Source organism: Pyxicephalus adspersus, chromosome 2 (genome assembly GCF_032062135.1).
Source record: "Pyxicephalus adspersus chromosome 2, UCB_Pads_2.0, whole genome shotgun sequence".
In the NCBI taxonomy this organism is placed as follows: Eukaryota; Metazoa; Chordata; class Amphibia; order Anura; family Pyxicephalidae; genus Pyxicephalus; species Pyxicephalus adspersus.
In genome coordinates, this window is record NC_092859.1 from 86,753,670 (window position 1) to 86,769,093 (window position 15,424).

Genomic DNA, 15,424 nt, shown 5'->3' on the forward strand with positions numbered 1-15,424 from the left:
GTCTACATGTTTGGCAAGCGAGAATGGCCCAATTTGCTTCAAGTGTATAAGTCTACTTGGCTTGGTAACTACAGTGAAGTTGTGTTTACTTTGAATATCCAATAATAGGAAAACAAAAAACAGGACTTTGTTTGCTTGTGATTAGATGATTGATGTAAACACAGCTTCATTAATTCAGTAAACTGAATTTACTGAATGTTTATTTTTCAAATATAGAGGTGAGCACTGGAAATGTATAGGTTAGTACAGATCTCATGGAACAGGAGAACAGTGGTGTAAAAGGTGTGCAGATGTGGGCTATGGGCATTCAGAGGAGGTGAACAGTGCTGCATTGGGGTGCAGCAGTGGAAATAGGTAGACGAGGGGTACAGAAGTGCACAATTGGCAAGGGGTAAAGAAGTAAGTGGTAGACAAGGGCTACAGAAATGAGAGGTGGAGGAATAGTGCAGATGTTAATGGTGGAGAAGGGATGTAGAAGCAAGCGATGCAAAGGTATATAGCGTTTTAAGAGGTGAGCAGGGAAAAAAGAGTGCAAAGGTAAGAGGTAGATGAGGTGCACAGTTTTGGATTTTCTTATTTTTTATATTGTATTTTGTTTGTATACTTCTTTTTCTATGTAAATTATTGAGGGAATTTGGAAAAAAAATTGTAGTCACTGATATTCAAGCAGATGCTTTGGCATGGTGTGATGGGAATCATTGCTGAGCCTATTTGTGCATTATAGCAAAACCCTGAGAGCCGGCCGTGGATTTACTTCCATTTTATTTTCAGTGTGTTATAAACTGATACATGTTTGATCAGCCGGAGAAATCTGTATCCCTTTTGCGCAATAAAGTGGCTTGTAAAAGTCCACAGTACGTTATTACATGATAATGCCAGCCTGATGGATTTTCACACATCACTAACAGTCTGTTTCTAATGTTTCCTGATTTTTTATTGCATTAACTTTTAATTACAGAGCAATTGAGCATTAAATATCCACTAAGTGTGTGAGATGGGAGTCATCACTTTAGGTTAGGAGGTACATCAACAAAGAAATTGTCTATTCATTAACTAAAGTACCTATCACTTACATAAGTAACATACTTCTAGTTCCGGGGTGACAATGCACATGCACCATACTGTATCAGTAAAGGAGCAGCTAAATTTGCCTGGATTGTCGGGTTTATGTAGAAGTCATGATCTGTATTAAGATTTGTGGATAGAATGAAGAACCCATGGTCTAAAAATCCTACTAGTTCATGATGAATACAAAGTGCTAAAGTCAGGCAGGGATCGCTTGTTCTTGAGACGCTTAAACTGAGTTTGTGATTCTCAGCATTAATAAAAAGATAAAAAATGTTGTGTATGTTGGTATTTATTGATTGCCTGAACAAGTCTGATGTATAGGTATGAGCAGTAAGATTAAGGCTGACAGCTATATAGAGTAAACTGTAGAAGTGACTCCATGATCCCATATACAGAAAAATGTTTTTGTGTGTTATGTTGGGTTGTTGACCCTAAAGCCTAATTTCAGCCAAAAAGTGTTTTTTAATTTTTGTAAAGACCTGAAAAGAGTAAATACCCCACCTCACTGTCACTGTGATAGCAAGACGAGAAATTAGTGCATTGATGTGCCTGAAAAAAGAAGACACAGTAATATTATCCATATTGAACTTGTGGTTCTTTCTTATTTTACTCTTTCAACTTCTAAAAACCCCATAGATTCCCTTCTAACAAAAAAGAAGCTGCAAATCTCCAACATAAGGGCAAGGGAAGCAAAAAAAAAACCTAATAAATGTTTATTCCAAAACTAAAAAAGTTAGAAAAAAAGGGAAGCAGAGATAATTATAGCTCAGTATACAGGAACATGTTACAATGAATGTATATATAGGAATAATTACTTTTTAACAATAATTGGATATATATTCCTCACACTTTCCTTTAACTATAGTATGAACATTCATTCTAGTATGTAAATAGGGACTTTCTACTTATCTAATGACAATCAACACCTTATTAATTTACAAATATATACAATATAGGTATCTGTAAACAGTAAAATAATGTTTATGTATACTATATTTCAGAACGATTTTGATGTATCACTTATCCATGTAGACCGTGCATCAAAGTATCACCCCTGAAGAAGCCCACCAAGGCGAAACGCGTCGGGTATAATGCTTCCAAAAACGAACACAGTTGCAAGTATTTTGTTTAGGAATCTGACGTATAGAAACCAACACCCAGATCCCATGACTGTTTAATGGGCTATGGATGTGCCTTATGTACTGTCTGTAATTATGTATGGAAAATGTATCATTGAATACATAATTATAATACATTCAAGCCTCTTTAGACACCAACCACTCTTTCCTCTGCCTCCTCATTTCACTTCATTGACAATTTTTTTTGGTACAGAATTTTTCTACAAATAATCCTGATATGACAAACTTTGCACAATGATGGTGTAATGTGTGAGCACACAATTACTGATCCAGTCATTTAACAAAGACACAAGAAACCCCCATGATAGTACATAAGGAGGAATTCTATGTTTGCAGGTGACTGTAAACTTGTGAAAAGGTTTACATACACTATCTTAAAATTTGTGTAGGTCCATGACCTTGGGAAATCATTAAATCCCCCACTTCCCGTATGGCTAAAAATACACAAAAAATGTAGATCCTTTGTGAAAGGCTTCATTATTGCCTACATTGTTCTAACATGAATAAAGATTCTCACTTTTGTAGTAAGGACGTGTTATATATGGCCCTCAATACATTGCATACAGCAGGTACTCCATTAGTTAACATGGCTTCCTGATCTCAATTATTCTACTGTACAGGCTGCGGAAGTTTAGGGAGTGCCCGGATATGTGTCTAATAGCAGGCTCCAGGGTCTCTAGCTGCAGACACTTTCCCAAGGTTTCCTGACAATTTTTTTTTTTAAATACCAACTTCACTCCCTCTTTATCAGGAGGAAATGGGCTTTGAACAACCTTTGTCTGTGCAGCTTTCAAAGCACAGTCTCTAGGCTCGCTCACAGCTGCAAGTTGCTGGATAAACTAAACATTTCTTTTTTCATACGTAAAGATGAAGGAATTGTTCTCTTCTGCCCTAAACCATAATATACATGATGTTTGGAGATGCTGAAAGAATTGCTTTGATCAAAGGCAGCAAATGCGACACATTCCTTTAGTGGCAGAATAAAAGTATTTGGAGTCAGGATGTTTTCGGGACCTGATGTATAGAGTAGCATGAGAAATACATTTTGTACTTCTCACATCTTGATGACATTCCTTGGTGCGCATTCTGTAGTATGTTATGATTTGAATCTAAGAAGGTTACCTGATTCTCTATGAACCTACATGGTTTGGGTGGAACAGTTGGCTTTGCAGTAAGCGCTCTGGCCTTTGCAGCACTAGATTTTAAGTTTAAATCTTATCCAGGACACTATATGCATGGAGTTTGTAAGTTCTGCCTGTGTTAGTGTGAGTTTCCTCTGACATCCCAAATGTATGCGATTAGGTAACTTGTTGCCCTTTCCAAAAAAATTGGCCCTAGCTTGTGTTAATGACATATGACTATGGTTGAGACATTAGATTGTGAGTCCCTCTGAGGGACAGGTACTGACATGACTATGCACTGCGTAATATGTTGGTGCTATATAAATGAACGGTAACAATTATTAAAAAAGTACTGTAGTTAATAGCTAAAAAAAATATTGAATATCTTAAAGTTCATCCTGCCAGCTATGTGCAGGGCTTCCTCTCTGAAATCAGGTGAAAACCATGTTCCCCTGCTCCTGAACTGTGAGCACCATGATCACCAGAAAAGAACTTGGCAGGATCGAAGGGGGACGCGTTGTGGGTTTGTGACCTTTAGCATCTCTATTAAAGTCCAACCACATTAAAAACATCTATTTATTTATTTATCAATCTATATGTATATATATATATGAGAGAGAGAGAGAGCAAGCACAAGTTGACATTTTTGGTCTAGGCAAGGCGAAAGGGCTAATTTTATTAGTAATTTTTGGTTAAAAAAAAGTTAATTAAAGTAGTGCAATTGGTAGTATAGTGCAAGAAAAACAACTACAAATACCCATAAATAAGTAAAAGTAAAGTGAAATCAGAAAAAAAAAAAGTTTTATGTTGCCTTCACCCTATTAGATGTAGGTCCTGCTGCCTTTATCTCATGGTTTTGACTGCCCTCTAGTGTTTTCTTTTGATAGTTGAAGTAGGAAATGTAATTTAGAATTAAAAAGAGTCATAAGTATTTTTACATTGCTCTAATAATCAAAAAGTAATGGCGTAAATATTTCTGGGTAAAAGCATAGGTGCCATAACAATAGCCAGTTTTAAATGTGCAAATATCCAATACACAAAAAAACACATACAAGGAACACTAAATAAAACAATAACCTTTTTTTTTAACCAAACATTGGTGGAGCAGCTCTATGAGTAGACACAATTTTACAGATAGTAAAAACATAAATATGCTAAGAGATTCGGTGTGTACTGCAAGATGACAAATACTTTTCACTCCAAAATCTCTGCATGAATGACATCTCTTGGAGGTAAACTCTTGGAAATATAAAAAAAAGTACTGATGTAGTGGAGCTTACCTATTGTTTTACAATACAAAAAAAGGATAAAACACTAATATTTTACAGCATTTCATCCATGCTATTTGAATGATTTGATTATGAACCTGTTACAACCTGTTACCCTCAGTTTAGCTGCAGTGTCCCCATACTTTATAATTCTTTGGGTTTTTCCAAGTGGAATTAGTGAATAGGAGTGTCACAATTAAATGAATATTTCCAATTGATCTGTGATAAAAATTAAATGTTTATCAATGTATTGGGATGGGACTTTACTAAATTCCAATGCATTTAAAACACAGTTTACAGCACATATATTAACTTTGTGTTACGAAAAACAGAAAAATTAAAAACACAGAACAATAGATGTGTTCCCACAAGTCCCCCCCCCCATTAGCAATTTGGTGACAATACCATATTCAGTGGCTTCCTAAAAAATCTGCTCAAATGGACACATCACAATACCAATTACCTTTCCCAGAAATGTATTTAACAGAGTATATCAAATTTCTATATCCCCACCCTAAAATCCAACTCCATGGCCTACTGTGACCCTTGTAGAGTATCACACGTCCCTTCCTAAACACCCCACCATAAGACCCACCTTGACTGTTCTGGCCAAATACCCCCCAATGCTTCACATCCCCCCAGCTCCTTTTTCTTCAACATCTATTATAGGAATTTGAGCCAGAACTAATGGAAAACCTTTTCAGTCAATTGAAAATAATCCACAAATTTAGAGCTATCCAACAAATAGGAGTTCCCTTGTTATTTACTTACATAAGTCACAACAAGTCTGAATTGTTTCCTATCCAAATACCATTGGACAGATACTTTGGTGTCATTGTGACCAGTACAGAGTGGGGTGACTCTTACCAATGGGGTACCCACAACAATTAAAACCTGAAAGAGGGTCAAAGCTTGCCATATTCAAAACAACAACAAAAAAGATACATTAACCACCTAAGCGTTACACTGAGGTCTAGATTTCTGTACCAAAAGTGATCCACTGTTTTTCATGAAATTTTTTTTTAAATTGTAGACCTGTAACTTACAGAAATATGTCCGAACAGGGGTTCTAGTAGATAATATGAATATAAAAACAAGGAGGTTAAAGAATTTATTTTCTTACTTTTTTCAAGAGAAGCCTCACTGGAACCTAATAAACACCAACACACTATTTTAAGAAATGATAGAAGAGGTAAAAGGGGGCACATTTATCCAATGTCCTAAGTCTATTGCAAAATCTAATTTTATTCACAAAACAGCCTAATATCCAAATGTTGAGATTGTAAATTTTCTATTGAAAAACTTAAAAAAAAAATTATTGAAACCAAAAATGACAAATATGGAACAATAGAAAAAAACTACATGTATTATTCAATTGTGAACTAAGCTTTTTTAATGGAATGGTTCTCAAATGTTGGGTGTAGTTGCGGTTCTCCAGGACCCAGCATAGCAAATACATTACGTCTGACAAACTGGGGTAACATTTACAATACCAAGGTCCCTTAAGGACAGATTTCAGCATTGTACCTAGGTTAGGAAACCTTGCAGTACATATCTCTTACTAGAACTATCCTTTAGGCAATATCTCACACACATATTATTATTATTACATATTATTACTTTTTCAGCTTATGCCTAATAGAAGCGCTGAGATAGATGAACACTAAAACATAGTTTGCAGCACTTTAAGACAAAAATGATAGAGCCTGATTTGTTAAAGCTCATCCAGCAAACATGGAATAGATTTCTTAAAAACCATTTGCTATTTGTTAGCAAATGTTTTTAATCCTGGACCAGATCCATTCCAAGTTTGCCAGATCACCAATGTAAACTAATGAAAGTGTATCTTCTCCAGCCTTGGTGAGCTTTAATAAATCAGGCCCATAGTGTTCACTAGGAATGAGCGAGTGAAATTTTAAAATACGATCTTGCGGCGAATCCAACTATACGTGTTCGGTAAGCGAGAACGGCCTGTGTAAATTCATCCGTCGAGATCGAATTTTTTGGGACCTCCAAGAGCAATCAGTGAAGCAAAGCCGACAGCTCCACTCCCCTGATTGCTCTTGCAGCCCTGTAGTATGTGTTCTTGGATAGAGATTCTCTATCTAAGAACACAGGAGTCCCGCGGCTGTGCTCATCATGAATGAATGCAGCCGTGATGAGCATTCATTGATAAGCACAGCCGCGGTACTCACACTGACAGGAGGAGTACCGTAGCTGCATTCATGAATTGAATGAATCAATGAAATTTTCGCGAGAATGTCAGAGGCATTCTCGCTCATCCCTAGTGTGCACATTGAATGAGCAAACATGACTAGGTTTACAAACACAGAAATAAATACAGACACAAACAAAATCCACCAACCATACACCATATCTGTGTATTTCGCAGACCATATTTTTTTAGTGCATTATTTCATATTTTGGGCAGGTAGAGATCTGCTTTATGATTGAGTGATCCTGTGCAGCACCCAGTGGCTGGCAGCTTGCCACACTGTCACTCACACTGCAGCGCTGGTTCCTAAAGTTCTTCAAGAACCAGTGTCCGCACATTGATAGCTGGCTGCAGTGAGTGGTATTGGTACCACATTCTTGCTCTATGGTGCTGTCACTGGAAGAAGTTACATGTAGTGTCTCCCTAGAGGCAGCATTTTTGGCATGAGGAAGTGGTTAATGCACAGCAACCTCATGGCATGTGTGAACATAACCTAAGCAGTCATAAAGAAGAATTGAAAATGCTTTTCTACCATTAGTACACAACACTATAAGTTTTATTAAGGATATTTAGAATCCAAATAATATGGGCCTGATTTAATAAAGCTCACTTTAATTGGTGAACCTGGGTGATCCGGCGAACCTGGAACCATAATTAGATGATAAATAAAATGGGATGTAATTAAAACATTCAGGAAGAATAGGAAGGTAATCTTACCTCTTTGATTTCATTGATATATGGCTGTGATGTTGTGGCATTCCACATGTGTGCAGTGACAGTAGACAGCTGGCTTTCTGTAGATAACAGACTCTCATTCTGCTGCTGGCTCTGAGTGCTGGTGTCCACAGTTACCACATGTGTGACATTAGTGTAGTTCATCTCAGTGACAGTGGTAAGTGATACTTGTGAATCAGTGGTGGGTAGTAGAGTACTTTGTGTTGTAGGATTCGCTGTAGTATACTTGAGATCTATAATAAAAGGAAAGTATATCAGAAAACATATGAAGAATTTTGAGGTGATACCCAAAATGTACATGCAAGTAACATAATGAAAATGTGTGTCTCTACTGTCTTAGATGATGTCATGGGTAAGCAAACACCATTTTATTATTATTATTATTATTATTATTATTATTATAATTATTAATATTATTGTATTAAGTGAAGGAGAATTGAAACCTCAAGCTATGGCCTGTGCCCCTATTTAGGTGATTCTTTCTACATTTCTGACAATTTCTGAACAGGTAAAAAAATATCTTCTATGGGAACACATGGGTGACTTGGAATTTGCCAAAGAAGCCTAAGAAGGTTTTGGAAAGCAATCCAGAGGCTTGTGATAATTGTTCTATTTCCAACAGAGGAGAAGGGGTCACAACAATAATCCTTATAGGGATCTTTAACACTGTGGGTTGTCAGGATGAGTAGAAACTGACCTGGCTAGGCTGGATCTGGGGTTGGATAAGGTCTTAAGCCCCCCCAGGCCCAGACAGCACCCCCATCACTGTGGTCATCATACAAGGCCCAGCCACAGCTGCATATCTAAGTGCCAATGCAGGGCTGAAGAACAAGGTGGGTATGGTCACTAAAAAGGATCTGCTCTAATTAGAAGTTTGCTTTGAGGCGGAAGGGTGGGTTTACAATCAGGAGTTCTGCACAAGGAAGGTTTTCAACTATGGAGAGTTTACAAATTAGGTGATCTGTCAGTAAGGATGTCTGCCACTATGGACTATTACTTAGGAGGGTCTGAACTTTGCCCCGTGTTAATGGGGTTCAGAATTGTGGTGAAGGGGCAGATTCAAATTCTGCATTTGAGCGAAAAAATCTGTACCTACACTACTGAATTTATTGTTTGAGTGACCCATGTATTGCTGGTAAATCCTCATATTTCTTCTTAGGATTGATGCTATTAGATTTAAATTTTGGTCAGTTTATAAGAAAAAATACTAAAAGTCTAATGCACATATCTTTCGCACAATGGAAGCTGAAGTTAAATGTAAAGGTTTCTGCTGGACAAACATAGCAGAACCAAATGTAGTTAACTAATTAACTAGAAGGGGGGGGGTTATATATACCTAAATCTATGTTGCAGTTATGGATTGGACATGGGAGAATATGAAGTAGTGTTCTACAGGTTGACAATCAAAAATTTGGCCATCGATAATCCAGCTCCTTCAGTGTTCCACCATGAATTTCAGATCGCATTTTCAATACATGTACTGCAATACACTGTTTAGCCACTAATGGTTTGATGGCGCTGTTCTCCAGAAACAGCTGTTAGGTCTTCCTTGCTACACTAAATACATGTTGAGACGTCCCTGCTGCCTGCTGCCTGGAACTGTGCCAGATGTCTGCGGGTGCTGCAAGAGGAGCGTGTGTGGAGGTGAATACTGTACTTTATTAATGAAACTCCGGAATATCTGGCTTTTTTTGTTATCTGGCCTAACCTTCCGCCACATTAGGCCGATTAGTCCAGAGTCTACTGTATAACCTTCAAAAATCCGGGATTTTCAAAAATCCGGCACTCCTCAGGCCCGGAGGTTGCCGGATTTTTGAATGTCAACCGTAATAAATATTTGTGCAAATATATGTGTTATAGTATTATGGTATAGTACAGGACAAAGCCACCGGTAAAGGAAATAAACTGGGGTACTATACATGGGCAGGCAGTCAGAGATGAGTAGAAATGGTAAATAGGAGCCTACCTATTGTGTACTTTAAAAAAAGGGCCAAAAAAAGCTGATGTGTTTATTAGTTACTAATTGGGACTGTGATCACACAGTAACACATTACAGCATTAAGTGGCACAGAAGCTTATAGTACATAAGTACCATAAGAAGTACATATGGCAGGGTCAGAAAAGCAACTGGAAACAGGAAGTCCCTGAACTAGAACTGTTTTGACAGGATCACCAGTTGAGAAAATGTGGTTGAAGGAGCACAGCACACAATAATGTATGCATATGGACAGGAAAGAGATGGCCCGGGTAGCAGGTAACTAAGAGTAGGGCCTGCATGACAGGGTGAAAGGACTGCCTAACAAGAGGTGGAAAGGGTTAATGAGTGAAATGAGTGGTTAAGGAGGGGTTAGTTAAGGGATCGGGTCGGAAGTTCTAGGTGGGAGGAGAATAGGAAGGGTTAAATGGAACGGAAGTTAGGGACAGTTTTTGTGGGAGAGGGTTATGGATTGGTTATAAAGGGGGAGCGGCTGAGGTCTGAGGGAAGGTATAAATACTGTTGGTAATTTCTGGAAGGGCAACTGAATTGGCGGGGTGTCCCTTTTTAATCCCCTATTATTCTAAATCAGACCAAAAAAGCCTCCCTACCTGTAGCTATTATTTTTCCGATTTCTCCCTAAGCATAGGAGAAAAGTTCAGCTAGTAATGTGTTGTTAAATATAATAATACAGCAATAGGATATACCATTACTAAAATACAGTCAGGAGAAAACACAAGGAGAACCTGTGATTAAAATAATATGGTGCTCTCTTATTTTGCAGCTAGAAATAAAAGAGAATATATTAAATAAAACCCTTCCATTAATTATCTTTCAGTCTTATATTTTCTTTTATGTTTTATTTTTATAATTTACCTTTGATATAAAATATGTCCGTGCCTATAATAATGACACATTTCTTTCAGCACTTGCTTGGCATATGAATAATTGTGTCCTTGAACAGTGCAAATCACAGTGAAGTACCGTAACACTAAGTAAGTGTGCTGAAAGGACCTGCCTTTCCTTCCACAGGAAACTCCATGTGCCAAGTGCTGCATGAACATTTGGCACATATGCATTTGGAAGATAGTCAAACTTTTTTTTAGTGTCTCATTGAAAAGACCTTTTTTATATTTGAAATACAAAATAGACTTCATGCTTAATATTTCACATAGCTTTGGATATTTTATATGTCAAATTGTTAAAAGAAATGTTTTGCTAGGATAGTTACCAAATGCTATTAAACAGACCACAAATGTATTGTGTGCACCTACATTCCTTTCTTTACAGAACCTGGCAGGAATCAAATATATAATCTGTACAGTTAATCCTTTGGGATGGATTGAGGGGTGATTGGTTGAAAAGAGATCCTCTCTACAAATATAATACATAATAGATTGATTTATGATTATAAAAACTTTTGTGTAGTCTATATGGCACTACTAAAGTTTATCTTTTCATTGTTTAGCTATTGTTGCGTTTACTAAATTAAATTAGGAAAAGGTATGATGAAGCACAAACAATATCAAATCAATGATACTCAAAAATATTCAGCTAATGATAAATATTTTTTTTAAACAGACATAATAAAAAATGAAGAAGGTAAAAAGTATACTTTAGCTGTGCACAATCTCTTCTATCAGTATATGTACACCTATTGGATTAAAAACAAAAAAAACAGCTGAAACCTAGAATTATTCTAGCACTCAAGTAAAATAAATAAACAATTGAGCGCCCTTTTAAGAACACCAACTGTTCTATACCTCAAAGACGTGAAAGAGCAAAAATAAATTCCCATATGTCCTACTATTAAGGGGAATGGGTCTACTGATCAGAAAGCAAGAAATTAATTTTAATTAATTTAATGCTGAAACAGATCTTTTTTCTATGACATTTATTTATTCTAAATAAATAGACTTAAAGCCCCTAGCTTTGAAATGGGAAATATATGGATGTCTCTGTATTTTTGTGGTTTGGTTATAATGGTGAAACACTAACTTAGAAGTAGGCATATCTAGAAGTCTGACTTCATTGTGACTGCATTGGTTGCGTGCTTATTTCAAGTCAGTGACTCACAGTAATAAAATCTGAAGTCAGGAAATAATCCTTTACAGAAGGAAATTAACAATGGCAGACTTTATATTTCAGTCAGTTTTGGTTTCCAATAAATCAGCAGAAAACCAAAAATTTTGTAATATGTAACTTATAATAAAAGCCATGCCACCAAGACAACTGTGTATATTACTAGACATAATGGCCCTGATTTATGAAAGCTCTCCAAGGTTGGAGAGAATACACTTTCATCAGTGAAGCTCGGTGGTCCAGCAAACCTGGTATGGATCTGGTCCAGTATTTAAAACATTTGCTAGCAAATAGCAAATGACTTTAAAGAAATCCATTCCAGGTTTGCTGGATCACTCAGCTTCACTGGTGAAAGTGTATTCTCTCCAGCCTTGGAGAGCTTTCATAAATCATGCCCAATATGCGCATACCTCTCTATTTGTTAGGGTTCCTGCATTGCGGAAGAATTTAGAAAGGTTCTTTATTAGTAGATGTTTCATACTCTACCTATTCACCAATGTTTTACATTCAAACTGTTAATCCAGGGAACATCCAATTGCGTTACAGCAGAGGTCAGTAAACTTTTTTGGCCATTTCAGGAGTAGGCAGGAGCACACTAGGCCGGACTCTCTCTCGACGTCCGCCCTAATTGCTCCGCTCCACCAGGAACGACCCCTGAAGGGAAGTCCCTTTCCTCTGCAATGCATACAGAGGAGAGGGAATGTTCCCTATTTACTTCGGCGGCAGAAGTGTTAACGCTGGCCGCGGTAAATAGGTAAGGGAGCCAAAACACGGAGACTCAAGAGCCGCATGCAGCTCCAGTAGTTTGTTCAAGCTCCGCCCCTGGTAGCCAGCCTGGATTAGGCTGTATCGGCCAGGGGGGCGTTAGGCCGGAACAAACTACCGGCTAGGCCGTATTGGCCTTCATCTGATTCAACTGTCTATAGGGTTTAATTATCTGGAATATGTTTATTTCCCTAGTGGTTGAACTTGATGGACTTGATGTCTTTTCTCAATCTAACCAACTATGTAACTATGTAAAGGAAAACTTTTGTCCAAAGTTCCACTTTAGGAAGAGATGTGATCCAAGCCCTGCAGTAGATAGCACCCACTGGATATAAGACACAGCACCCAACTAATAGGTATTGGCTAGTAGGACAAGGACACATTTCAGAGCCCTGTATAAGTAACTAATTCCATGAATACACTATATGATTTTTATTTATGGGACGTTTGAGCCACTTCAAGTATTTAATGTACCAATTGTTCAATATCTGTCTGGTATTATGTTCATTTTTAACAATATATTTTACTGAAACATGGATTGTGATACATAAAGTGGTTTAGATAATGAATATGATTATTAACAAATTTATTAGAAAAAACACCTTGTCTGATCAATTTTTATCATATTCTGCGTAACAATTGTAAATAAATACATAATACAATACAAATACAATAAATAAATGACAAATTTGATTTTTAAAAATCAGTTATCTATTCAGTTGCATAGTGTATGTGTAACTTTCAGCCCCAAACAGAAGTCAGATAGATGTCAGATTTCTGTTGCTTGTGACAATTGTGATTGTTTCCATTGATGGGAGAATAAATGAACACTGTACATGTACAGTGAGTATACAGACATGTAAGTAATGAAAAGGGAAGAGGTTTCTCAATTTCATAATTGTTTATATTTTATTAGGAGTATTTTATTTTATTGTTGTATTTACAACAAATCTTTGGATCTCTGGATTGTGTTATCCATGTCAGTATATTATAGCTTAGTAAATTCTAAATATGCAGAATTGTTTATATACTATTTTTATCATATCATAGGTTTTCCATGAAATAGATCTCCGGTACAGATAATAGAGATGTAGTAAATTTTGCCATCCTATGCCCTAGAGCTTTTCATTGCCACTGTGATATATTTGATCAATTAATGAATAGACTGATGACGAATGTACAATATTGCATATGGTGGTGCTTGTAATAGAGCTTTCAATAATAAATACCCCCGCATACTCAAACTATGACCAAATAGCCTTGGTGGCTTGACATATACCTTCTCACATTTCTTTGCCTAAATAGTCACAGTTTACATTATATTTAGGAATGAGTTAATGTGATCAATCCCCTGAAAAACAGCATTGTTTGGATCTTCAGCATGCACTGCCAACCGGGATCGCACCATACACAATAAATGGCAGCGTACAATTACATAAACTCTAGTGTACGAATCACTATTATTGTGTGTGAACATTTGCACACTTTAATTCTGTGTTCAGCCAGTATGACTTAATTCTTACCTTTTTCCAAACAAATATTTTTATTTGCCATGTTCCCCTTTTCATCCATTTCGAGCCTTTTCCATGTGTTGGGGTGTTTCATTTTAACTACAACCTTTGTTCCTTGTTTTCTAAGGAATAAAGAGGTGTTTGAAACCTCAAGAAGGCCTCCATTTTCATGGCATGTCCACACAGGTGCCTTTGCACAATCTATAAGGATGGCTGGACGAGAATGTGAGGGCGAAGAGAAGGAGACACTTAGACACTTTGAAGTTTTCAAGTGTAGCAGCTTCCCATCTTCTATCCATTTCCATTGTTGACTGCGGTGTGTTACGTTGCATCTTCCGACATTTACAATTTTGCCCCCAACAATACACACACTCTTCTGCTCATCGAAAATCTGAAAGCTCTCTGAAAGAGAAACAAAAAAACTGAATGCATATAACTAGACAAAACACAAGACACTCTTTAAAAAACTCAACCTATTGGTAATCTGTGGGTGAAATCTTTATTTTTACCCAATACCCATAGTAAACAGCTGGATAACATATTATCTATATATATATATATCTATATATATATATATATATATATGTATGTATTGTGTAATTGCGAGACTGCATTCTTACAAACTCATTGAAAATGCGGAACAATGGGTCTGATTTAATAAAGCTCTGCAAGGCTGGAGAGGATACACTTTAATCAGTGAAGCTAGGTGATCCAGCAAACCTGGAATTAATCTGATCCAGGATTGAAGAAATTTGCTAACACATAGCAAATGACTTTAACGAAATTCATTTCAGCTTTTCTGGATCACCTAGCTTCACTGATTAAAGTGTATTCACTCCAGCCATGGAGAGCTTTAATAAATTAGGCCCAATGTGTCTATTAATGTGTTGCAAACCATAAGGTAAAATTAGTACACTTTTGTAGCAGGGATAAGCCAAAAAATTCCCTTACAATGAACCTATCACAGCACTTTAACATTTATCCAATGCCAGTACAGGTTCAACAGAGCTAAGTATGTTTAACATTGAATTGTTACTGTTCCATTGTTTCCTTTGTTTTAATCTTTTTACATGTTTGCATTCAATTTTCCTCATACAGTTAAATCTAAAGGTTCCAGGGTTTCTGGGTTTAAAAATATATATCCCGTGGCCTTGACACATTGGTGCAAACTGAATTGCAATGGTAGACTATTGTTGAAATAGGGATTATGATTTGTTTTATTCTTTAAATAAGAAAAATATTTGGAGGTTTATTTCAGTGATTTATTGAACCCATATTGTAATGTGTACGTTTTGAAAAGAAGAGGAGGAGTATGTACTTTTATCTGGTTTTTACTTCTATCCAGGGTTCAATAGAGCTATTTCCCATAACTTTTACTCTGGCAGGGATAGGAAGACATAATAACAACCTTGATTGGATTTCTATCCTTTTCTCTTAGTACTTGTTGAAGATTTGCCCTCATTCTTGTTATACGTCCCATCAAAATATTAATGTCACCAAATCTTTGATGACATCACTGCACATAAAGAAAGTCATCCTGCAGAC

At 36.7% G+C, this 15,424-nt stretch overlaps 1 protein-coding gene across 1 annotated transcript in view; it reads right to left on the reverse strand.

The window, feature by feature from the left end:
• Positions 1 to 14,110, reverse strand: part of PTPRB (protein tyrosine phosphatase receptor type B) — a 73,057-nt gene extending 58,947 nt beyond the window's left edge. The window contains exons 1-2 of the mRNA XM_072401365.1: positions 13,892 to 14,110; positions 7,529 to 7,779 (exon numbers count right to left, since the gene is read on the reverse strand). Coding sequence (XP_072257466.1) covers positions 7,529 to 7,779; positions 13,892 to 13,973 — 333 coding nt within the window. The 5' untranslated portion in view covers positions 13,974 to 14,110. The remainder of the gene's footprint in view (positions 1 to 7,528; positions 7,780 to 13,891) is intronic.
• Positions 14,111 to 15,424: the final 1,314 nt, after the last annotated feature.